The 25958-nt window shown below is 42.8% G+C and overlaps 1 protein-coding gene across 7 annotated transcripts in view; it reads right to left on the bottom strand.

Annotated features, from left to right (window-relative positions):
- RAI14 (retinoic acid induced 14) overlaps positions 1-25958 on the bottom strand; it is a 128176-nt gene that overhangs the window by 101983 nt on the left and 235 nt on the right. For 4 of the 7 annotated variants that reach the window (XM_006116511.4, XM_006116509.4, XM_006116510.4 and 1 more), the window contains exon 2: positions 2387-2465. In XM_006116511.4, coding sequence (XP_006116573.2) covers positions 2387-2422 — 36 coding nt within the window. In that variant the 5' untranslated portion in view covers positions 2423-2465. Of the gene's footprint in view, positions 1-2386; positions 2466-25106; positions 25172-25419; positions 25777-25958 lie in introns of those variants that run through there. The other 3 variants (XM_025181390.2, XM_006116505.4, XM_006116508.4) reach the window with 3 other exon arrangements.

The raw sequence follows: 25958 nt of genomic DNA on the forward strand, positions 1-25958 counted from the left end.
CAAATGCTCAGGGCTCTCCCCCCCAGCATTGGGGAGCTGGTGCTCCAGCACTGCAGCTCCCCTTCCCACCCAGATCCTGCATCCCCATTCTGCTCCTGCACCCTACTATCCTCCCAGACACACCAGCCCTCAACTCACTCCCACACACTCACTCCTGCCCAGACCCCACATCCAAGCCCACTTCCTGGCAGCCCCCTCACACATTGAACTCATTTTTGGCCTCGCCCCAGAGTATAGGGTGGCTCACAAAATCTACTAGCCTAGGCCCCCCTAAGCTCTGATATGTGAGGGGAATGTGAGAGAGAAGGGGTTGTTTTCTTTTGTTTTCCTCATTTTTTGCGGTCCCTGACTGATTTTTGTGTGTGTTAGCGGTCCCCAAACCAAAAAAGATTCTCCACCTCTGGTATTTTAGCAGTTATAAGTCCAGCTGTCACATTTACACAAATACACACTAGTGAACATCCCTAATCCCTACCCTGAAAAAAAGTAATTTGTCTCCTTTATCTCACATGAAAGTTTACAACAGCTCCTATTGGCCATATGAAGTTATGCTCTTAAAGTACAGTTTCTGTCTTCAAAAGCCCCAATCTAAGATTAAGTTCACATCCTGACAGTCCTAAAAGCTTTCATGGGAATCGGTGGCAACAGCTGCTACACTGCACAGCTTGATAACAATCAGTGCTAAGGAACCTGGCAATTTAACTTTCTTCCTCTGCTCAGTTTTGTTGATAGACGAGAGTGGATTGTCTAGAGAGGGAGAAAAGGAAACCCTGTGTAAACTGCTTTACACCAAATGATGGACTATCTACACGGATATCCAGTAACGTTATGCATGCCACACATTCATACCTGTGGCTCTAGGGTTTTTGTTTTTAAATTGCCAAAAGTGCTCGCGCTCTCTCTTACTCTGGCAATAAAGCATGGGCAGGCTGTAACTTGGGCACTGTAGACATAACCTCTGTCTCAGACTAACAAAACCCTCACCGCATCACAAAAGTCTCTTTATACAAGTTTATATTGTTCAGTCTGTTTCAAAAGTCCAATGAAGCATAGCATCCCCTCATCTTAGTGAGTAAGACTCCTAGCAATGTTCACATACCAAATCAGCACAGCAGTTGCTTGCAACGAATATTACTGTTAGCTCAGATAGTCTCAAACTGTGGTCTGCAGAGAACTTGGCTGTTCACATCACACTGGCTTTTCCTCCTTGTTCAGAGCGACAGTATAAAGTCAGTTATGAATGCCTCTGGAATGGAGATTGTCATAACACCAAAACTTTCATAACTCTGAACAAAGTGTGATTGTTGTTCCTTCAAAAGTTTACAGCTAAATATTGACTTAATACAGCTCTGAAACTTTACTATATAGAAGAAATATGCTGCTTTCCCTTTATATTTGTTACAAGTTCCACCCAAAATACGAAAAAAGGTCAAACATACAGCATACATATCAAGAGACAGATAACATTTTGTCATACAGATGAAAGACAAAATTGCTGCCATGCCACAGAATGTGCACCACAAAACAACTAAGATTTCCTACAAGCAAGCATGGACATACATTCTGCACACCACAAAATGCCACAACCACTTGCTGCATAAGTATGCAGTGAATAGTGGCCAGACATACTGAGTGATTGTGTAATCGCTGGCATTCCCCCAGCTCCAAAAGAAATCAACACACGGTATTAGGTCAAATGTACTCCTCCCTTGGTAATCTTACTGGTAACAAACAGAATAGGAAACTCAGCCTAAGCTTTCTCTCCAATTGCAGCTCTTCCTAGGGTTTTTCCTGGAGAACTTCACCATCTGTGCTCCTATATGAAAGCATGAATCTACCCATCCTTGAACCCCAGACCTTCAGCACTAGGCAGGGCTCTAAAACCCCCTGCCAGGATAGTCATAGTATAGTCACATATACCTGTATGAGGTTGTGGATCTTGTCACCCTGTTTAAGTTGGAACACAGGTTTGTGTGTTAAGTGGTCCAATAACACAGTGATAATGGAACAAATGCCTAAATAAAAACATTATTCGATATTAATACCATGAATAGGATTAAATTAAGCTCCAGGTACAAGTCAAGATTTGTGAAAGACCACAGTCTGGTAGAAGACTGATGGACCCCGTATGCATGCAGATTTTCACATAAGCCAGCTAATGTCACAAGCGAGGGATGTGGCCAATTCTGATTAGCCTGTGTAACTGAGAATTATACTCCCTAACAGAAACAGTGTAGAAACCAACTGTACTCTCCTGATATATTAGTGTTTGGAAAATGCTTCTGTTCTCTGTAGTTGATTAACTTACAGCCTTATCAAGTTGGGAGTTAGGGACTGTTTCCACAATACAAAACAATCTAGCCAGAGGGAGTCCTAGAGTACTTACATCACTCTTTCTGAACTTTGCTTTCAGGCTCTTCATGTTTATCCCATTCAGTCTTCCAAATCTGAGTTGTTTTTAACACCTAGGCAAAAGAGAAAGGAAAATAAGTGTATAACTAGTTACCAACCACATAGGGTCTCTAGGATGTTATTACATTTTTTAAAATGGATGTTTGATCTACCAAAAAAAAAAAAAAAAAGCAAGCAGTATCGATTATGGCTTATTTTTCAACGCGCAGCTTCCTTAAAATCAACAGCATTTTATAGTTTTCTGACATTTAAGTAGCACAAGCCCAACACTGTCCAAATTTCTGCAGAGCAATAGTATGAAACAATCTTTAGCTGTTATTTGTTAAATTTGTATTTTATAATACCATAGGTTGGACCTCCCTGGTCTGGCATTTTCAGGACCGAAAAAGGGAGTGTGCCGGACCAGGGGAGGTCAAGCTTCAGGTAGTCCTGAGATTCCCCTTCTGGCTCAGCCAGTGCCCCACCCCTCCTCTGCTGGCAGAGCTCCACTCAGGGCTGCAGCCCTGCTCAGACTGGCAGAGACTCTGCACCACTGGCCACAGGGACTCCCTGCGCCCGGACGATGGAGCTGCACTCTCAGACGCAGGGGCTGCCTGACCCCGGATGGCGGCTCCTCCATGTCCCCTGCTGCTGGGGCTTCCTGCCCCGGGCCAGCAGAGCTCCATCCCAGCTGTCAGGGCTCCACATCCCCAACCAGCAGCTACTTCAGGGTCAGTGGGACTCATCTCCTAACTGGCTTCCTGCCCCCAAGTCACTTGCCCCTGCAGGATGCCTGCTGCCAGACTGGCTGAACTCCTAGCCGCCAGCACTGGCAACTTCTGTGGCTGGAGCTCTCTAGTCTATCGTGGATGTTCAACCTATAGTAATAGCTTGCCTATAGAGAACCACGGACATTACAAATAATATTCGTATGAGCCTACAATCTTATTTTAGTGTTATTATCAAAGCAATTGCTTGTAATGGGAGATAGGGAGAAGTAACAGTAGGGAAGTATGCAAATTCATTAAATTAAAATTCCTGCACCCAACCCTGGAACACACTGCAGTATGATGTCGGAAGCATTGTCCATCACTTTCAAATACACAGAGAAGGACTGTACACACATCTCTAGTAATAGTTTGTTACACACATGAAAAACAAACTTAATAGGAAGACAATAGTTGTTGGGAGAAAGATTAACAAACTCCTTGAATGAACAAAATCACACAAATAAATTTAGAACAATTCAACATCTGTTAAAAACTAACAAAGTATGATTGTATTTACAGAATAGTCGATCCATGTATTTTTGGAGTTTTAGCTATCACGCAAGCTCCTACTGAAGGAACACTGTAACAAAAAAGCATATTCATCTGCAATGTTCTGTTCCTTTCTAGAAATTTCCCCCTCTAACTTAGAAGAAAGAAGAAAGAAAAGAATCCTTACTGAAATTCAGAGTATAGTAAAAATTAATAGCTATGAACATACTTCCCTCCTCTAATTTCGATAGATCCCCTAGGTTCACTGTGAAATTTCATGTAATTTTCAGGAACTCTAGACTTCAGTTTGATAAAGAAAAAAGTATTCTTTCATCACAAATGTTAAGATGACCACACTATTGTACAAATTAAGATTTAATAGACACTCAAATGTAGTCTTTCAAAATGGTATCATAGTTTATCAACAGTTACACTGCAGGAACATGGCATATTTGTGGGAAATCAAGAAAAGAAAAAAAAAAAAAAAAAAAAGAAGAAGAAAAACAAAACCAGCACCACATTCACCAGGCATGTCAAACTGGCATCTGGAGGCCTGCATGTGGCCCCATGGAAGTTTTTTGCGGCCCGCCAGTACATTTTGAGAAAGACTGAAGTGCAGCCCACTGGCCGCTCAGATCATGTGGCCAAGTGCAGGCCATGCTGGTTGGCCGCTCTGCACAGGGCGCCACAGCAACTACTGTACTCAAGGCTGGCCTGGCAGCTCTGCGCACAGCCCAGCTGGGCAGCTCTGTGCATGGCCCGCCCCCAGCACGTGCTTACAACCGGCCAGCCACTCTGCAGCCACCAAGAGCCTGATCACAGCTGGTTGCTGTGCTCACGCTGACCCAGGGCCTAAGGAAGTGTTGCGGCGGCAACGCAACAATGGTGGCTCCAGAACCCAGGCTTTAGGTTGGGGAGTGCCTGCTTCTGGGAGAGGCATTAGGTTAGGAGGGGGCTGAAAATCCTTTGCTCTGGGGGAGGCATTAGGTTAGGAGGGGGCTGAAAATCCTTTGCTCTGGGAGAGGCATTAGGTTAGGAGGGGGCTGAAAATCCTTTGCTCTGGGGGAGGCATTAGGTTGGGGGTGGGGGGGAGAGGCTCTGGGGAAGAGGGGAGGCATTGGACCACAGCTCTTCCTCTTTTACAAATATACAATTAAGTGTTATTTGGATGATGTCGCATACAGTTTCTCAAATAATATGATAGCATACAGTTTTTTTCCTACTGAATGGAATGGAATCAAGAGTACCGTAATATAGACATATGAAAGGGCCTGAGTTGTGGTTCCCAGTTTAATTTTCATATATCCTGTGTTAATATTTATCAATTTCCTTCTAATGTAGGCATTGCCAAATCAGCCAATGGGAGCCTCTAGTCTAGTCCAGTATTCTAGCTACAAAAGTGGCCAATAAAAGATGTGTCACAGGATGGGGTGGGAGTGTGTTCACATATGTCCACAAGAAACTACAGTGAACAGTTATCCCTGGATAAGGAATGTTGTTTCTTCACTCCCATCATTTTTTGGCTGGCTTATAACCTGAAACATGAATCGGTTTTAATCTGTTGTTCATCCTACCTATGGTATTTTAGATGTTCTCATTATCATCAATAAGCCTTTATCCTTAAAAAAAAAAAAAATGACCTTACTGCTATTTAATGGCAGTGAGTTCCACAGATGAATTGGGTAAAAAAAAGTTTCCTTTTATCAATTTTAAATTTGTCGTCATTTAAGTAAATGTAAAAAGCTATTCATTGAAGCCAGGCAAAGGTGACCCATTAATCTTTGTAATGGCATTACAATACTTTCGGTGTTATTTCCTTTCCTTATGAATTCAGTGAAATCCTTTCCTTATGGATTTCACTCTCCCTCTTCCCCTTTTAACTTCTATTACGCATTGAGCAAATGTTCTTTTTTTGGTGTGAAGCTGGTCAAAAGGACAGGAAAATTGGGTCTGTCTGTCTTTGCAGCAGCTATGCTAATTGCATCTAGTGACAGATGGCAGAACAAGGAGCAACGGTCTCAAGTTATGGTGGGAGAGGTCCAGGTTGGATATTAGGAAAAACTATTTCACTAGGAGGGTAGTGAAGCACTGGAATGAGTTAACTAGGGAAGTAGTGGAGTCTCCATCCCTAGAGGTGTTTAAGTCCCAGCTTGACAAAGCCCTGGCCGGGTTGATTTAGATGGGATTGGTCCTGCCTAAAGCAGGGGGCTGGACTTGATGACCTTCTGATGTCTCTGCCAGTTCTAGCATAAGGGGATGGTTTGAGAACATGATCTTGGTAACTAATTGACCATTCATTATCAGTGGGAAATAGGTCAATGGAGGGATGATAAGAGTTACTATAGAGAATTTTCTGGGTGTCTGGCTGGTGAGTCTTGCCCACATGCTCAGGGTTTAGCTGATCGCCATATTTGGGGTCGGGAAGGAATTTTCCTCCAGGGTAGATTGGCAGAGACCCTGGAGGTTTTTCGCCTTCCTCTGTAGCATGGGGCACAGATCACAGCTGGAGGATTCTCTGCATCTTGGGGCCTTCAAAGTATTTGAAGGCTTCAATATCTGAGACATAGGTGAGAGGATTATTCTAAGAGGGGTGGGTGAGATTCTGTGGCCTGCACTGTGCAGGGGGTCGGATTAGATGATCATAATGGTCCCTTCTGACCTTAAAGTCTATGAGTCCCTTTTCACATTTTTCAGAGTGTTAATAATTGTTTTTAAAATAGGGTTTCAATCATCGGTCCTGGTATTCAAGACCATGCTCTTTTTTGTAATTCCAAGATCCATTCCTAGGGCTTTTAAGATAAAAACAATATTCGCCACTCTCCAGGTCTCTAGGAAAGAATTTATTTTTATGATTGCTTAACTTCATTAGTAGCTCACCTCGTTCATTCTGAAATTTCTTCCAAACACATGAATCATTTCCTCTGCACCTGCTGCTCTTAGATTTGTCACTTTGTTCTAGCACCCCATCTTAAATACATTCACAGAAGTTGAGGAACAGTTTCTGTGGAAAGGAATTACTTAGCTTCTTTGCAATGTCTTTAATTCTCCTTCAACTTTCTGTTTATTCTCTGCTAGTCTAGCAGACTCAACATTGTCTCTCATAGACTTCCTGCTTCTTAGAAACAAATATTTTTGTAATGTTTTGGCTCTTTGCTCATCAATTCCCACTTTGCATACCTGATATCTATCTTACATTTTACCTATCCTTATTTCATTTTCTGCTCTATAGACTTAACTATAGACACTGCGTTTCTTTAAAGAAAATTCAAAGGCTATTGTTTACCAGGCTGAAGCAATTATTCTGAGATATGAGTCTCTCCCTTATTGTTTGGGACAGAACTGAATTTTTAGAATTTTTAAAAAAAAACCCATAATCCTCTTAAGTTAAAAAAAAAATTGAGGAAACCATAGCAGAGAACAAGCTGGAGTGAAACAACTGTGCTAATTTACTTCTCAGTTCAGTTTAAGTTTAAAAACCTCACAAGATACAATAGGGTAGTAGTGTTAAATTTAAAATACATGGAGTGTTGTTTTTTTAAAAAGGTACAGTTTTTTTTCCACTGTTAGCTTTGTGCTATAAACAGTCCTTAGCTAAAACATAATGTAATAAATAACTATGACTTTCTGACAAAGTACTTTGGGGGGGGTGGGGGGGGAGCTTGACAAATTGGGAATGGCCTTGTGGCCCTGAAAGCTATCAGTTTTCGTTTGTGTGGCCCTCGGTAGACTTCGAGTTTGACATGCCTGACATACACTATACTACAAACCATCCTTTAGAACTAAGCACAGCTACTAGAAGTCTTTAATCACCACACCAGATCTTTATGCAAAACAGTTCTCATCAAGATATAAAAACCATATGAATAAGCTTCCCAAAATACCTCACATACATGCCAAGTATAGGTCTTTACATGGTCCAATTCCTCTCCTTCCTCCAAAACAAATACCTTTCTGTGGAAAGTTAAAGAAACACCAAACCTAATTAAAGGACTCTGGCATGATCAGGTAGTTGTTCTGCAGGCAAAACACTGATTCAATTTTAGTACAAGAACAAAGGATAATTAATGAAACCCAAAAGAAACAAATGTGTAAAGTGACCTCTAGAGAGGTGGAACAACAAAGGAATTCACACACACACATTCTGCTACAAAGACCTTTTACATCTGCACTTGAAAGGGAATCCTCTGAACTGTCATTCATGTTAAAATTCGACACTCTCCAAAAAGGAATGAACAAACACTCAAGCTATCTTACCCATTACCAAGATAGCTTCCCCAATTATCACCTCTAATACCATTAACTCACAAACATCCCACTCTCCCCACCTCTAATATCATCAATTCACAGACACTTACCTACCTTCCTTCCTCCCCTCCCCCCCCCCCCCCCCCGCATCCCCTTCCTGTTCTGAAATGTGATTTGTCCTTTTCATATGTGTTCATTTTTTTTAATTGTATCCTTTGGTATATATGGTTGTGACTATTTTTTTCCACTATTTGATCTGAGGAAGTGGGTCTGGCCCACGAAAGCTCATCATCTAATAAACCATCTTGATAGTCTTTAAAGTGCTACATTGTCCTGCATTTTGCCGCGCGCGCACACACACACACACACACACACACACACACACACACACACTTTTTTTGCACTTTATGACAGACACAGGAGTCCTGAAGGTTTTGGAAAAAATAAAAAGCTTCATTTTATTTTACAGGTGCTAGCTAGGTAGGGGGACACTAAGATGATGGCAAATTAATGGGCAGGATCCAAGAGAATGAAAATCAAGCAATTTTATAGGGAAGGGATTTTGTATTGTAAAGGGTAAGAACTATTTTTTATTTTTTCCAAAGCCATTTAACTTGATTGACTATAACTATGGAGTAAGGCATCTTCTGTGAAGATCAAGCAACTCACCCCCCTCCAATAAAAGAGTCCAAACTCACAGTGAATATCTGAGTCTTCCTAAAGGTCCTCCAGAAAAAACAAAGTAACTACCTTGACATTCCTGATATTTCCAAGGTAAAACAAAACAGTAAACCCCCAAGATCACTTCACATATCAAGCTTTCCTTGTGCCTCGAAGCAGAAAAAAAAACCAGTGGTGGAGATGGAGAAGGTGGTAGAAGCCCAATATTTTAAAAGCTCTCTGCAGATTATCACTTTTAAAACTGACGTACTGATATTTCCCTTTATTTAAAATCCTCTAGAATATATCACAAAATATCAATGAAACCAGCAAAAATTTAAGACAATCTGGTTGTGGATATGTTTAGTTACCTTGGATTACAATAGTTTAAAATAACTTTAAAAGGACTAGAAACAAGAGTTCATGCCTCAGGACAGAAAAATAACAAAGCAGGAATAATGCCAACACCACCGCCACCCAGAAACAAAGTATTTCCCTCTGGGAACACTATTATACAAGTGTCTGCCACAGGTTGGGTTTTTTTTTTTGTTTTAGGCGGGGGGGGGGGTTCTCCTACACATCTGAAGCAGGTGAGACACTAGGGATATGAAAGTGTAATTGTGTACACTGTTAACCAATGATGAGCCTGGGCTCATGGGTTAAGGTTCATGATTACATACAGGCTCTGGTATGCACAAGGAGCCAGCTCTGATAGAGGCAGCAGCGTGGCAGGCAGGAGCATTTACACAACTACTTAATTAAATGCATTTTAAACACCCCTAGAAGACACAATATTGCTGAAGATGGGATATGCGACTAGATGGACTACTGTTGAGATCCACTGTGGAAATTCCTGAGTATGCAAAGTGTCTGCAGAACAAGGCCAAGGCAGGATTCTTTGTACATTCCAATTAGCAGCTGTCATCAAAAAACTTTTAATTTTTAGAAAATTGTTGGCACTTTCTGTTGGAGGCTACCTTACAGCTAATTTTTTTCTGCCCACAAGATGAATCAAAATCACATCTTGCTTACAGTATGTGCATTTTATATACTTGTGGCATTATAGAAATCCACAGCAGGATAATTTTTGGCAATATACCAAAAACAAAAACCAAACAAACCAACCTCCAAAAATTTCCAGGCTTAATGTTGTTCATGACCCACATACTCTAATATTTTGATCAAAGATAACTAGAAACAAACATTAAGATTAGAAATTGTTCATCACAATGCTCATGATCCCTTACTAATAGAGGGGCAATAGCCTGTAAAACAACAACGGGCTTTTTGCTTGCTCTAAGGCAGGGGTCAACACATTTTTCAAACCAAAAAGCCAAACCACATCAAAATTCAAAACAAGTGGTCAAAAGAGAGCCATATAAGAATGCCCAATTGCATGACTGAAAATATACAACTTAATATTATTGATCATTGACATGATTAATAATAGCATACATGAAACATCGTACTCTCAGATTTTATTTAATGGGACTTCTGCTGCTGCTGGGGTGGGGGTAGAGTTTGTGGATATGGTGGTGCTGGATTATGTTAATTGGCCGAGGCTGGCCTGCTGTACTTAGGGTTGCCAGATGGTTTCAACAAAAATACTGGACACACTTGACATTATATCACAATCTACATTACATCTTATTTAGAAAATACCAGACATTTTCTCAATTTGTTTCCCGAACAGAAAGCTCAAATACTGGACTGTCTGGTTCAAAACCAGACACCTGGCAACCCTAGCTGTGGCTGGGCAGCAGTAGTTGAATGAGGGGCCAGGACAGGATCACCACAGCCGGATCGTGGTCTCCACTCCTACCCATGCCACAGAAAGAGGGGGGCCGCCATCAGCTCTTCCTATGGCTAGATGGGGGCCGGACTGCAGGGCCTGCACCAGGACTGGGGCCTGGCACAGGACACTGAGGCCACATGGGGGCTGGTCCCCAATTGGGGCCTTGTTGGCCAGGCTTCATTTTAAATAAAAGTAAAATATGTCCAACACAAAGTGTCAATATTGTCTTTATTTATGGCAGGAATGGGGAACCATTTTTGGGTTGGAGACCAATGACCCACAGAAAAAAAATTAGTTGAGGACCACACAAGTGAGAAGCAAAAACCAACCCCCAACCCTCACTCCCCTGGTGCTCCAGCCCCAGGGTGGCGGGGTGGGGGTGAGGAGAGGACTAAGGCCTCAGGCCAGATTAACTCTTCTGGGTTCTAGGGTTGGTGGATTTTGTGAGGGCCCTCCCCTACACTCTGGGGTGGGGCCAAAAATGAGGGGTCAGTATGTGGGGCAGAGCTGCCAGTAAGTGGGATAGGGACAAGGGTGCAGGATCTGGGAAGGGGGGGGGGGGGTATAGGAGATGAGGTGCGAGGTCTGGTTGGGAAGGAGGATGCTGGACTAGGTTGGGAGTAGGATGTCTGGCCGGGCAGAGTGGGAAGGAGGGTGCAGAATCTGGCCAGGAGGGAGAGTGCAGGAGCAAGATTAAGGTCCAGGAGCAGGCTGGGGATAGGGTGTGTGGCCGGGATGGGAGGGGCCAGGTGCAGGCTGGGGATGCAGGGTCTCTGCTTGGGGAGGTGAGGGAGGAAGTTGGGGCTGCAGGGTCTCAGCTAAGGATGGTGGGAGGCTCTTTACTTGCTTTCACGCTACATGCTCCCAGGCATAGCTTCCGGAATCCAGCCAATGGGAACTGCAGGGAAAGCCTCCAGGCAGCACTGATGTTCCCACCGCTGAGGGAGGGGAGAAGGGAAGCAGCAGTTCTGCTTCTGGCTCCACTTCTTCCCCATGAGCTGGATTCAGAAGGGAGGGTCAGGGCTCTCTCCCCCGCCTCTGCAGGTTCTCCAAACTTGTGGGGGAGGGGCTGCAAGGCTGGAGCAGCAGTGTGAGCTCCCTACTGTGTGTGTGGGGGGGGGGGGGGGGGGGGAAGCGAGGTTGAGCTTGAGCTGCAAAAAAGCCATATCTGGCTCCCTACTGAGCCATAGGGTGCCGACCCCTGCTCTAAGGTCTACATTCTCATAGGGAGTAACTTTTTGAATGAGCATAAAAGAGGTCAGCACCCTAAATCAGCCCAGAGATAAAGCATTAATTCCTCTAATGTACAATAGTAATATAGTACAAGATGCAGGCACAGACACTGAAATTCACAAATAAGCACCACTCCAAGACCTTTCAAAACAGCATTTTCAGCAGGCAATACAGAAGTATTAAAGATCATTTTTTCCAGTCCATTTATCAAATAGTGCGTAGCACCCATTATAGAGTAGCTGCAATAATAAATATTGAATACTGTCAATTTGTATCTCATTAAAAGCACTATCAATTTGTATCTAGTTAAATAGTGATAGAAATGTAGCCGTGTTAGTCTGGTGTAGCTGAAACAAAATACAGGACTATGTAGCACTTTAAAGACTAACAAGATGGTTTATTAGATGATGAGCTTTCGTGGGCCAGACCCACTTCCTCAGATCAAATAGTGGAAGAAAATTGTCACAACCATATATACCAAAGGATACAGTTAAAAAAAATGAACACATATGAAAAGGACAAATTAAAAGCACTGGATTGTTAGCTTCAATTAAATGCACTATATTTGATCTGCAGTCCCTTCAGTTTATCATCATTATTAACTTTTAGCAATACATCCTAAAATCCCAGCAAGGGTTCACTGTCAGAGAGATTCCACAATATTATAATCAGGTGCAGTAGGACAACAGTAATCTGAAGCCCCAATATTTCCTATATGCAACATGTTTGAATCTAAAATTCATACAATTGTGTATTATGGTTTAAACAGCTACTAAGGAAAGTACTCCCATTAATTACACAACAAAGTAAATAGCCACTCGAGGCTTATATTTTCCTCCCATTATATTATATTAGAATCAGGGTAAGGTCCTTAAGACATTATAATGAATTCCTTGAATGCCCCTTGAATCCACTGAAGCAACACTCAAATGGCCTTAGGACATACTGCATTGCTCTATTTGTGACACTGAAAATGACTCTCTGATAAGGCTCATTGACCTGACTATCTAACATTGAAAGGGTTAAATATTGGAGAGAAACATCAGAATATTTCTGTAAAGTAGAAGTTTTATTGTCACATTCAGTTCGCTGTCCCTCTCCAACAGCACAATAAACTGGATATTTGTATCCAGTTTATTACATTCCTCACACAGCACAATACTAATCAGAGAATTCATTCTCAATTGAGGGGATGGAGATTAGATTAATACAAAAGGTGGCACACCCTTTGGAAAGGCTACAAAACCTTTGTATCTGATAAACCTTTTCCAACATGACCAAAATGGCACTCACAACCTCAACCAGTCGTGCCTTTCCAACATCACTCTCTCCCTACTTCAAGCAGAGCTTTCTATAAGCCAAGCTCTTCTGAAGCAGTAGCCACTATAACGCACTAGCCACACTCAACCAGCCAAATAGCCACATTGTTCAAGCCAAATAGCCAAATGTGATTAGTGGCTAGCGTGTCGGACACCATGGCTATAACCCAGGGCTGGGCAAGATGCGGCCTGGAGGTCAGATCCAGCCCGTCTAACACTTTGATTTGACCCACAGACTGCATCTGGCTGCTTTCGATAACCATGGGCAGCTGCAAGGAAATGCAGTAGTGGTGGGACCAGGAGCCATGAATCCTTTGCTGTGTTTTTAATTCAAAGCCTCTGGCCCCAGAGAATTCTGGGGAGAGGCTAGTTCACAGCCCCACCCCTTCCACCCCAGGACCGTCCCTTCCTGGGTAGAGCCAACCCATGACCACATGCAAAGTGGCCCCCCTGCAAAAATTACTGCCAACCCTTGCTATAAACCAAGAAAGGAGAAGAGCCAGAGATCCCATGAAGATCCTGAATACTGAACACCATGCAAGGATTTTCTCTTCCCCAATAATGCTTCACTGTTCAGATGTGAGTTTTCCTCCTAGGTCACAAATTCAGCTCTCATTCCCAAGAACAAACTCTTCTGTCAGCTATTGTCGCTCTGTTAATTAGCCACAGACACTTGAACAGCTATTAGCTATTCTACTGTCCATCTCAGAGGGCATGTCTAGACTACCCTCAGCTTCTGAAAAGATATGCAAATTCATACTGAATTTGCATATATTCTTCCAATCCCTTTTTTGGAAGAGGTTTTTTCGAGAAAAAAGCAGTCTACATGGAGGTTTTTGCACAATCCCCCCCCCCTTTTTGAAAGAACCTTTATTCCTCAAAAAATGAAGTTTACAGGGTTCTTTTGAAAAAGGGGGTTTTGCATGAAAAACCCCATCTAGACTGCTTTCTTCCCCCCCCCCCCCCAGAAAAAAACCTCTTCCAAAAAGGGAATCGGAAGAAGAGATGTAAATTTGTGCCGAATTTGCATATCTTCTTTCGGAAGCTGAGGGTAGTCTAGACATGTCCTCAGTACCCATATTTAGCATATCCTTCACACAGTCAAGTCTCACTGACCCAGTAAATAAGAATAATGCCACTCACAAACCTGAGTTTTTTCAATTGCCAGAGCCACTGGGCCAATGGGTGGTTTAGCTTTTTGAAAAGGGGGTTTTGCATGAAAAACCCCATCTAGACCGCTTTCTTACCATGGATATCCTCTTACCTGCCTCTTTTTAAATTAATTAAACACCATACAAGCTGGCACCATACCAAAAGATACCCAAGCACTTCCCATTCTACTAAATATCTTGCGATTTACACCACGTTCCACATCATTTTCCCCCAGTCTATGACAGAGAACTGTACGTCATCTGCCAAACAATGGAAAGGATTACTGTGTCATGAGTGTATCAGCGTGGCTCAGTTTTTCCATCTTAAATACACCATCTTCCTGCTTACATCAATTAAAAAGGCAACAGGAAAAAAATGGTTTAAAATTTCACATACCTAGAAAGACAATTCTTGTTGTCTTGGTTAATCTATCTTTACTGACTATGAAAACCTCACTGAGGAATTCACTGTGTGACTCAAGGGCTACTCAAGACAGGGAATGAATGATTTGTACACAGCTAATCCCTACTTTAAACAAAATCATACACACCAGCCACAGCGGAGACCTTTGGTGACCTAGTCCCACCCTCTGCCTGTTTAGGATTATCTCCTTTGTTCTCTGGCTTTGTCACCTCTGCATTTAGATGGGTTAAGCAATAGGGCACTCCATTTCCCTTGGGAGATTTTTACCACTTAAATACATCCCATTATTGGAAAGCTTTTCCCCTGGAGAGCTTTCTAAAATTCTTCACTGTATCACATTTTCCCCAGCTATAATCTTTGCGTTAATAAAAAAATCCTCTTTCCACTGAGGTGCTTAAAACCTACAAGCATTTTTGTAATTATATTGCTGCAGTTATCCACCCACCAGTAAGTGTCATTTCACCAAGTTTTTCATTTTCACCCTCATGTGGTACACAGAGAAGGGCTGTGTTTTCTCCCCTTACAGGACAGGCTGAGGATCAGCCCCCTACATCCACAAATCCTCTTTAATCCATAGCTACCTCAGGGGATTCACCCCTGACATGGACCATCCCTACTGAAGCCTCTTGCCATCGAACTGCCAGCTGACATTGTTTAACTGTGGCCCATGCACAGTGCTCCCAAATTCTGCTGGCTTATGATCTACACAGTTTTTTCCTACTGGTTTTAGTAAAGTGACACACACTTAAAGAGTACATGAAGTGAGGTATGTGCTGATATGCCTCTCACAGTCACTGGTGTATGCAATGTTCCCTCTGCATCCCATCAAAGTGCTGTAATGGTTCAATCAGCACTAGGGATGTGAACGTGTACACGGTTAAGCGATGAGCCTGGGTTCATTGGTTAACCCTCATTGTTACATGCAGTCGTCCCCCCCCCCCCCCGCCTCCCCCGGATGCTGCTTCCTGTGTGGAGGACACGGGAGAGGCAGGAGATGGGAGTCTGTGCATGCGGGGAGCCGGCTTTTAAGCACTGGCTCCCACATAGTGACCTGCCCTGCCCCACCCAATGCTGCTGCCTCTGATATAGAGATGGCTGGGAAGGGGAGAGACAGGCAGGAGCTGGTACTCACGGGGAGCCAGCTTAGAAGGGGTATTGATTTTGATCTGAGGAAGTGGGTCTGGCCCACGAAAGCTAATCATCTAATAAACCATCTTGTTAGTCTTTAAAGTGCTACATAGTCCTGCATTTTGCTTCAGCTACACCAGATTAACATGGCTTTATTTCTATTACTATCCTAATTTGGGAGACTGTCTTGGTTATGACAATCTTTCAGCCCACAGAAGTGAAGAAGGGCCATTCATGCAGCTCACTACCCAGCCTAGGTTGCCCATCCCTGCCTTCAAACATCTCTTCGGGGGCAAAAAGGGGTTACAAGAGTGAAACCACATTGACTACAAGGAGGGGGCAATAGACTTTCATGTTACTGTGCCCCTTGGGTATGGGGAAAGGGAAAATCCAGCCAGAACTACAGCCAGAGCCCCCCGCTACTTACAGAGTTCAAAGGAAGGAGCAAGCATACTACTGTGCCAGATCCTCTTCCTTTGCTAAGATCTAACAATTCTGGCTCTTCTCTGCAGGGGCGGAACATGGTTCTGGAGTTATTACATTACTCAATTTACATGGCTAAGAAAGGCTTCTTACTTTTGGTCATTCCAAATCCTGACCTAACAAACCAAGGTTGGACATCTTATAAGTTCACCACAAATGCTCAATTTTGTGTTTCACAGTCAACTTATTGTTACTATTATTATTTAAAAATCTAGTCTATATTCAATGAGTTTTAAGTACTCTCCATGGAAGCCAACACAGCTGAACTAATAAGACACTCTCAGACCTTTCATTTTTTGCACAGATGTAGCACAAGGATATAGTTGTACGAGTGCAAACCTCCAGTGGGAATGCAATGCACTGGTGAAAACATTGGCTTGTACACAGATGCAGTTTAGCCCAGTTTGCAATGATAGCTACAGCAGTACAGCTACACCGGCACAAAACAAACAAGGCAAGTGCTTGTGTCAACCCTCTACTCTTAAATCTTGTCCATAACATGCAACAGTTTAAAATCTGTTTTAAGTTGATTCAGTTGAGCCAAGTAAGCCACCCCTTCATAAATGCTGTAGAAGACTAACGCAAACCAATTTAAGTGTGTCCACAAAGGGTTCTGTGCTAGGTGAATGAGTTAGCTAAAAATTTTTAAATTAAAACTAGAAGTTGTGTGAACACACAAGGCCTTAGTGCTACCCAATTATTGTAACTAGTAAGAATTATACAAAAGAAAACAAGACCTTTCTTCAGTTTATGTTGTGCAACTGATAGCACTCTAGGTGAAATTCTGACTTCACTGAAGATAATTGGAGTTTAGTCATTTATTCATTAGACTCACATTTTACCCCGTGTCTAGTCAAACGCGCCTGTCTGGACAGATCTTTCAATGCAGAACCAGCTGAATTTTTTTAAAGGCCAAAAAATGTAAAGCCACGGTAACTGAGAAAGGGCATGAGTAAGTGTAATGATTTAAATTATTTTAATCTCAGCTTTAGAAACCAAATGGGTTTCTAGCAATGTGTTTGTACAGCACTTTACACAGCAAGGCCTGGATTTGGACTGAGGCAACTAATTACAAATCATAAAAAGGAAAGGATTACATAAGTGAAACTGTGGCTTATCATGTTAAAGATATTATGAGAGACAGTAGCCTAATAGACAGCAAACAGGACAGACTCAGAAGATCTAGGTTCTTCCTAGTAATCCATTTGCCAGAAGCTGGAAATGAGCGACAGAGGATGGATTCCCTTGATGATTGCCTGTTCTGTTCAATCCCTCTGGGGCACATGGCATTGGTCACTGTTGGAAGATAGGCTTTTGGACTAGATGGACCTTTGGTCTGACCCAGTATGGCCAGTCTTATGCTAGATTTAAGAGTGACCAGACAAAGCAACAGTGCCCAATCAAGAGCAAGGGACGTAACCAACAGAGATGTGTTGAATAACCTATTTGTTCAGATAGGAGCATGGAAGGCATTCTGTGAACTTCATCTCAACTGGTTGAGAATTTGAAAGTGGGAGGCAGCTTGGGTGAAAGTGATCATGAAATCATAGAGTTCACAATTCTAAGGAAGGGTAGAAGGGAGAACAGCAAAATAGAGACAATGGATTTCAGGAAGGAGGATTTTGGTAAGCTGAGAGAGCTGATAGGTAAGGTCCCATGGGAATCGAGACTGAGGGGAAAAACGACTGAGGAGAGTTGGCAGTTTTTCAAAGGGACATTGTTAAGGCCCCAAAAGCAAGCTATTCCGATGTGTCGGAAAGAAAAAATATGGCAAAAGACTGCCTTGGCTTAACCATGAGATCTTGCATGATCTAAAAATAAAAAGGAGTCATATAAAAAAAATGGAAAGTAGGACAAATTACAAAGGATGAACACAGGCAAACAGCACAGGAATGCAGAGGCAAGATTAGAAAGGCAAAGGCACAGAATGAGCTCAAAGTAGCTACGGGAATAAAAGGAAACAAGAAGACTTTTTATAAATACATTAGAAGCAAGAGGAAAACCAAGGCAAAGGTAGGCTCACTGGTCAGTGAGGAGGGAGAAACAGTAACAGGAAACTTGGAAATGGCAGAGATGCTCAATGACTTCTTTGTTTCGGTCTTCACCGAGAAGTCTGTAGGAATGCCTAACATAATGAATGCTAGTTTTAGAAGGTAAAATAAAAAAAGAACAAGTTAAAAATCAGCTAGAAAAGTTAGATGCCTGCAAGTCACCAGGGCCTGATGAAATGCATCCTAGAATACTCAAGGAGCCGATAGAGGAGGTATCTGAGCCTCTAGCTATCATCTTTAGAAAATCATGGGAGACCGGAGAGATTCCAGAGGTCAGGAAAAGGGCAAATATAGTGCCCATCTATAAAAAGGGAAATAAGAACAACCCAGGAAACTACAGATCAGTTAGTTTAACTTCTGTGCCAGGGAAGATAATGGAGCAAGTAATTAAGGAAATCATCTGTAAACACTTGGAAAGTGGCAAGGTGATAGGGAACAGCCAGCATGGATTTATAAAGAACAAATCATGTCAAACCAATCTGGTAGCTTTCTTTAATAGGATAATGAGTCTTGTGGATAAGGGAGAAGTGGTGGATGTGGTATACCAAACTATTGTAAGGCGTTTGATACGGTCTCACATGATACTCTTATCAAAAAACTAGGTAAATACAACTTAGATGGGCTACTATAAGGTAGGTGCATAACTGGCTGGATAACCGTACTCAGAGAGTAGTTATTAATGGTTCACAATCCTGCTGAAAAGGCATAACAAGTGGGGTTCTGCAGGGGTCTGTTTTGGGACTGTCTCTCTTCAATATCTTCATCAACGATTTAGATATTGGTATAGAAAGTACGCTTATTAAGTTTGCAGATGATATCAAGCTGGGAGGGGTTGCGACTGATCTGAAGAATAGGGTCATAATTCAAAAGGACCTGGACAAATTGGAGAAATGGTCTGAGGTAAACAGGATGAAGTTTAATAAAGACAAATGCAAAGTGCTCCACTTAGGAAAGAACACTCAGTTTCATACATACAGAATGGGAAGCAACTGTCTGGGAAGGAGTATGGCAGAAAGGGACCTTGGGGTTATAGTGGACCACAAGTTGAATAGGAGTCAGCAGTGTGATGCTGTTGCAAAGAAAGCAAACATGATTCTGGGATGTATTAACAGGTGTGTTGTGAGCAAGACACAAGAAGTCATTCTTCTGCTCTACTCTTCACTGGTTAGGCCTCAGTTGAAGTATTGTGTCCAGTTCTGGGCACCGCATTTCAAGAAAGATGTAGAGAAATTGGAAAGGATCCAGAGAAGAGCAACGAGAATGATTAAAGGTCTAGAGAACATGACCTATGAGGGAAAGCTGAAGGAACTGGGTTTGTTTAGTTTAGAAAAGAGAAGATTGAGGGGGGACATGATAGCAGTTTTCAGGTATCTAAAAGGGTGTCATAAGGAGGAGGGAGAAAACTTGTTCATCCTGGCCTCTGGGGACAGAACAAGAAGCAATGGGCTTAAACTGCAGCAAGGGAGGTTTAGGTTGGACATTAGGAAATGTTCCTAACTGTCAGGGTAGTCAAACACTGGAATAAATTGCCAGGGAGGTTGTGGAATCTCCATCTGTGGAGATATTTAAGAGTAGGTTAGACAAATGTCTATCAAGGATGGTCTAGACAGTATTTGGTCCTGCCATGAGGGCAGGGGACTGGACTCGATGACCTCTCAAGGTCCCTTCCAATCCAAGTATTCTGTGATTCTATGATTCAACAGCTAGTACCTGCTACTTGTTTCCTTTGTGGTACTTCCTATCGGGTAAATAAGTGCTCCTTAAAAAGAGTAAGCAAGCATGAAAAAATATAAAGAATTCATCTGAAATCCCAGCCTATATAATGTTGTTTTATGAATGAATGCTATAAAGTAACCAAAAAAAACAGACACTGACATGGGAAGTGTTAGGAAGGGATGCTATGCACATTAAATAAAGCTAATACCTGTCAAACCTCACCCTACAACTAGCAAAAGATGTCTCCTTGAAAGAGAGGACTCCTCTCAAGAAATATTCACACAAAGAAAAGTTTTTAAAAAGTAGTATATCTGAAAAGAGCCTGCATATTTATAGTTGTGTGCTTGTGTGTACCAACAATTGCTTTTCTGCCCTGAAAAGCAATTAGCTATGAATTAGCAGGATGCCAGACACCTCAAGGAAATAAAATGTGACTGAGAAGGGAAGCGATCTTTATTTTTATTTAATTAGCATGCATGCCTTTCTGTATGGAACACTTAAGAGGAAAAGGTTCTGTTAAGGAATCAACATCATTGTCTCTACAATTAAGGACTGAGAGCACCAGGGGCAGAGTGAACTATACTCAACTGCCAAGGAGGCACCAACCTACCGTAGCAACATTCTCCAGCCTGGCACCACAGTGCTAATCCTGGCTGAATTAGGAGGGAAGGTTTTGGGGAAGCAGAAAAGGAGGCACTAGAGAGTGAGCCCACGCCACACAGCAGTAGTTCCTGTCCCACCATGGCTGGCTCTCCACTCTGAACACTACAAACTTGTGCGACACCCTAAAAGGTTGAGTGACGTGAGTGCAATTTAATTCATGAATCCATATCCAGATGCTGCCCCTCGAGAGTATCTGTATTATTGAAAACTCTTTCCTTAGGGACAGGATGCAATGTCAATGTACCAGACTGACCTCACTGTAAATACAGTATATATAAATGCCAAAGAAGGATGGTATAATGGTTAAGACACAACTTTGGGACTCAGGAGACCCAGCTTCAATTGCCTACTCCAGTGTTTCTCAACCAGTGGTACGCATACCCTTAGGGGTATGCAAGAGAAGTCGGGGGGGGGGGGGGGGAGGAGGAAGGGGGAAGGAGGAGAGAGGGGATCTCAACACAAGTGAAATTTGGCAAAAAATGTCTGGAATTTTGCCCTGCAACAGGGATCGGGGGCCAGTGGCACGTGCCTGTCAAATTGAATGTTCAGAGCCGCACGCCCAGATATTAACAGCTGCTCTGTGCACACACCCCAGTGCCTGGCAGGAAAAGTGTGTGGCTGCAGCAGCGGCTCCGGTGAGACCCAGAGCAGTTCCAAGTTTGGGCAGGGAGGGGAAAAAAAACCCTTCCACCGTCTCTCCTAGTTTGTTTCGTCTCTGGCAGCATCCCTGGGGTGCTCCAGGGGGGAGGGCAGCTGAACCTGAAGATGCGCATTACCCCCACCCCCACCAGCAGCTCAGTACAACGCATCCCCATTGCCCCTTTCCCGTGGGGCTGTGGAGAGCAGCTAAAAGGCAGTGAAGTGACACAATTAGCTTTGCTCCAAAGGACCCACCCCCCGCATCAGTGGCGCAGCGAGAGGGGACAGGGGAGCAGTTACTGGTGCCAGGCTGGGATGGGAGCGCACAGCCTGACATGGCAATCCTGGTGCTGGTGGGCCACTTGTTCCCTGCAGACAAGCCACCAAGGCAGGGCCAGGCAGCATGAGCAGGCACTTCAAAGGTAGGGTTACTATACGTTCGGTGCCTGACTCTGGGGGAGGGCAGGGGAATTGGGGGAGGGCAGGGGAATTGGGGGAGGGCGTGGGGGCTAGTGGCACTGGGTGTACTTTTTTTTTTTTTTTAAATATAAAGAGGAGTACTTTATAAAAGAAGGTTGAGACACACTGACCTCCTCCACTTCTGACTTCTGGTATGATCCTGAGCACGTCAACCTGTCTGTGCCCCAACTCCCTACTCTCAAAATAGGGAGAACAGTGTTTTTCTACCACACAGGGGTATAATAAGCATAAATGCTAAATACATTAAAGTGTGAAAGGCTCAGATACTAATGTAATGGGGGCAAAACAAGTACCTAAGATGGACAGACAGCTCACCTGAGAAAAGCTGTTGATCCTCCAGCTATCTGAGCCACATGCCCTTATGTGCCAGCACCACTCATTTTTCAGGCCAAGCTGTCATTTCACATTCTCTTCAGCATCTCAACAAACAGTCCTAACTCTCCCATTTAAAACAGACCTACTGGCAGCAAGGTTAGTTTCCATCCCTGACACCCTCTATAACACTATTTATATCAGCTCCCAGTTGTAAGCGCCAATGATTAATTTAGCCCTCTCACCCACCCCAATCCAACTTTATCACAGTTTGATAATTGTAGTTCCTGTTTCAGCTTATTACTTAAGATGCCATCATTAAAGTATGATTTCTGCAATGTATAACATAGAACACATTTTAAAAGTTTTAAGCATTAATAGATAGTAGAAAGTTTACTGCCAGAATATAGTTATTTCAATCATATCTTCTGATAAAGTCTAGGGATGTTAAATTTCGATTAATTAACTAATTGAATAGTCGATGGGATTTCCATCGACTATTCAATTAGTCAATAAGAACGTCCTCATTCCACTTTGAAATGTGCAAGGGCCCCAGAGGGGCTCTTGCACATTTCAAAATTTAACTTGGTGTGGCACCCAGGGCCAGCAGGGAGTCCCACTGACTCAGGGCTCCACGCAGGCGCTTCTGCTTTGAAATGCACAAGAGCCCCAGTGGGGGACTCCTCTACATTTCAAAGTTGACCATCTGTACCTCTGTCCTCTCCCATGCAGCTGAAGGAAATGCCTTTTAAGCCGGCTCCCTCCAGCAGCCTCTCCTCCCCTCCCTTGTTACCTCTTTGTGATAGAGGCAGCAAAAGGGGGAGCGACTAGTTGACTAGTTTGTCAACTATCCAATAAGCTTTCGCACATCGGATAGTCAACTAGTCGATTAGTCGCTTGCATCCCTAGTTATATAATGACCTAGGGAAGCCACCACAAACCAGCCTAGATTGTTAATATAAATCCCAAAAGCATTTTCTTGTGGCTATTTTAGTTTCTGCCCAAGACAGAACACTAAAGAATTAGATGTATTAGTTCTATGCATTGTTGTTTATTGTCATTTTAAGTATCATCACCATGCAACAAAAAACAGAACATACTCAGCTACCAGAATTGTTTTATGTGAATATTACTACCGCTGGAGTAAATACTGTGTCATTAACCTTCACAAAAAGCCTAGAACTGCACAGCAACTTAGCTTCCATACTCCTCTTGGAGCTGTTCTCCTTTAAACCAATATCCCCAAAAAATGGGGCTATGTTAAAACTGAAAAAAAGATGCATTATTAAACCCTTTCATGAAAACTTCCATCAGCTCTGTTCACTCTGCTCCTACCCATTTTACGTAATCAGTTGTTTTGGGGGGAAAACCAGCTTCTTGGTTATGTTGATAGTTGCATCCCTGGATTAGGGAAGAGAATGGTACATATATATTACCCTCATATTTTGGAGTTTGAAGGATATAACTCTTACTGTGCATGAATCAATACCAACAGGTTAATTAATGTTGGCAAGGCACTTGGTTTCTCTGTCAAAATGTCAGGTTCTAAACAAGTCTTGTGTTGTTCTTCTCAAATGCTCTTTCACACCAATGTTTATATAACTGTTGTAGTAGCAAATACAAAAAAGTTCATTTTCCTCTCTTTAATAAAGTATTCCAAAAGCTAGAACAGATTAGAGATATTTACAAGATTTATCAATTCCACCTAATCACTCCAGAGCTTCAGAGTGTCTGTTCTAGTAATGTACGTAGATTGTGTTTTAAGTTTTTTAACACTATTCTGAAACCACCAGGGAGATGGCACTAAATAAGATGTCTCAAAATGCATATCTGTTGACTGGGCAATTAATGTTTAACATCTGTCAGTATAGTGAGTGTTTTGTATGCCTTTCTAGTCAATAACCTTACCTATAGTCTATTACAGTACCATGGTCTTAAATGGAGGAATATTTAAGAGTACATTTTTCTGTGGGAAATTAAAGTGATTTGGTTAATCCAAAAAAGGGAGAGGAAGGAAAATCCTGTTCATATAGGTTTTTGTTAAAAACTATAAATATAAACTCCAGTATGGCTGGGTTACTAATCAGATTCATTTTTAATGGTCACCCGTGGGAAATCCTGACCTGTGTTTTCAAATAAACCCAAGCCTTTTAGCCTCAGAAGCGGCTACTTTGTTATGAACTATTAAGATACATTTAATTCATAACAGTATCTTAGATTAGAAGAACATCCTCAGGTTTAAAAAAAGCAAGTGTCCTTATGGTACTAAGCATAACTTTGAATTGTAAGAATCTAGCTTATGTTGTACTTATTAGCACTATCACTGTATTTGCTTCTTCATCTTTCAGAGCCTAAACAATGAAAACAGATCAATCAACTTTACTTTCAGCTTTAACACAAAAGCAGAACGCTCTACAATATTTGTATTGCTAACAATGCAGGGAAATTTGTCTTTCAAAAAAATTCCATTGGAAAGTAAAATAGGAAACCATGCCTGTTCCGGTCAAATTTAACTGACAAAGTCCCTTTCAAGACAAGGTACCTCCCATCTTATGGAGTAAAAAACAGGAACAGGCATGTGTGTGACACACCAACAACTCTTTTGCTCACTTTTCTCAAATATTATTTTAAACTCAGTCCTCAGAACTCCCTGAATATTTACGGATGGAGAAAAATTCCACCAACAGAATTGCAAACACCAGAAGAGAGAGGTTTATACTTTTAATGAAAATGCTGACAATTTGAACTGCAGCTTTGAAGGAGATACTAACGCCTTTGTAGAGTGAGTTATTTTATAATTCACAATAAAGCTATATCAGATTCTGTTCAGAACTAGAACCACTTATGTTAAACTGTCCCAGCATCCTTTGCTGCACAATTGGTAAGAATCTCATCTATGAGGGCAAAAGGGGGGAAAAGGATTAAGAATTATTTGCAGAAACTTTAGGCATTTAAAGAAAGAACTTCGGCAATATAGCAAAAAGAGGTGATAAAATATTCCAGTATATATGAACAAATTCCACTATGAGATCTTTCCCCAAACCCTGCCTAAGTGGCAGAGAAACCTTGGCAGGGGAGGAACTCCTTCGGGAGAAAAATCTATAGAAACTGACTGCTACCCCTTAAAGTTTACAAACGATGGGCTATTATTACTCACACATGAGCTGCAGCTGTCAACTCTCCAAAGCCCTGTTGCGACCCACCGCAGAAGTAGAGACTAGACTAGAGTTAAAAAAAAAAAAAAGTTGCAGTTGAGTCACTGGCTGCTGTGCCCGGCAATCTGGATCCTCTTCAAATCCAGACACACTGCGGTTAGGGGGACCCAAATTTCTGCTAAGGAAACACACCACCAAGCAGCTTCTTCGGGGAGGAGAGGAAGAGAGAAATCTCTCCCTGAGCCAGACAACAGAAAGCCCAACGCAGCGACCCGCACCGCCTGCAAATCCTCCCCTATCCTTAAGGAAACTTACTCCGCCGCCGCTCCGCAGAGAGGCCTCCGCTCAAGCAGTGGAGGCAGAGTCCGGAGCCCTGGAAATCACAGGCTGAACTGAATCGTAACACGAGAGAGAGGCTCTAAAACCCTTGTCTACTACCGCTGCCTCCTCCCGCCACGCGCTGGCCCTTTCCTCCCTCCCAGTCTCGCCAAACTTCAGGGCACGGGGCGAGGAGGAAGCCGCAAGGGTCCAGCCTGCAAAACGCCCCTGCCTCTGTCTCGCCCATTCATTCCCTCCATCCCGCCTTCCAGCGAGCCTGCCTCTCTCCTCTCCACAAGCACCGCATCCCTCTGTCCACTTTTCCTACGGCTCCCAGGAGCAGGCAGCCGGCTCCCCACTTCGCCGCCGCCTTCTCCTTCCACTCCCCTGTCTCTCTGGGCTGAGCCATGCACACAATGCCCCTATTCATAGCCGCTCCCCCAGCCACCCCGCTCCCTCAATTCCCAGGAACAAAAGGAAGGGGAGGGAATTGAACTGAAAAAAAGAGGGAGAAAGCGCTGGATAAATAGACCCCA

This window comes from Pelodiscus sinensis, chromosome 6 (genome assembly GCF_049634645.1).
Source record: "Pelodiscus sinensis isolate JC-2024 chromosome 6, ASM4963464v1, whole genome shotgun sequence".
Lineage (NCBI taxonomy): Eukaryota > Metazoa > Chordata > Testudines > Trionychidae > Pelodiscus > Pelodiscus sinensis.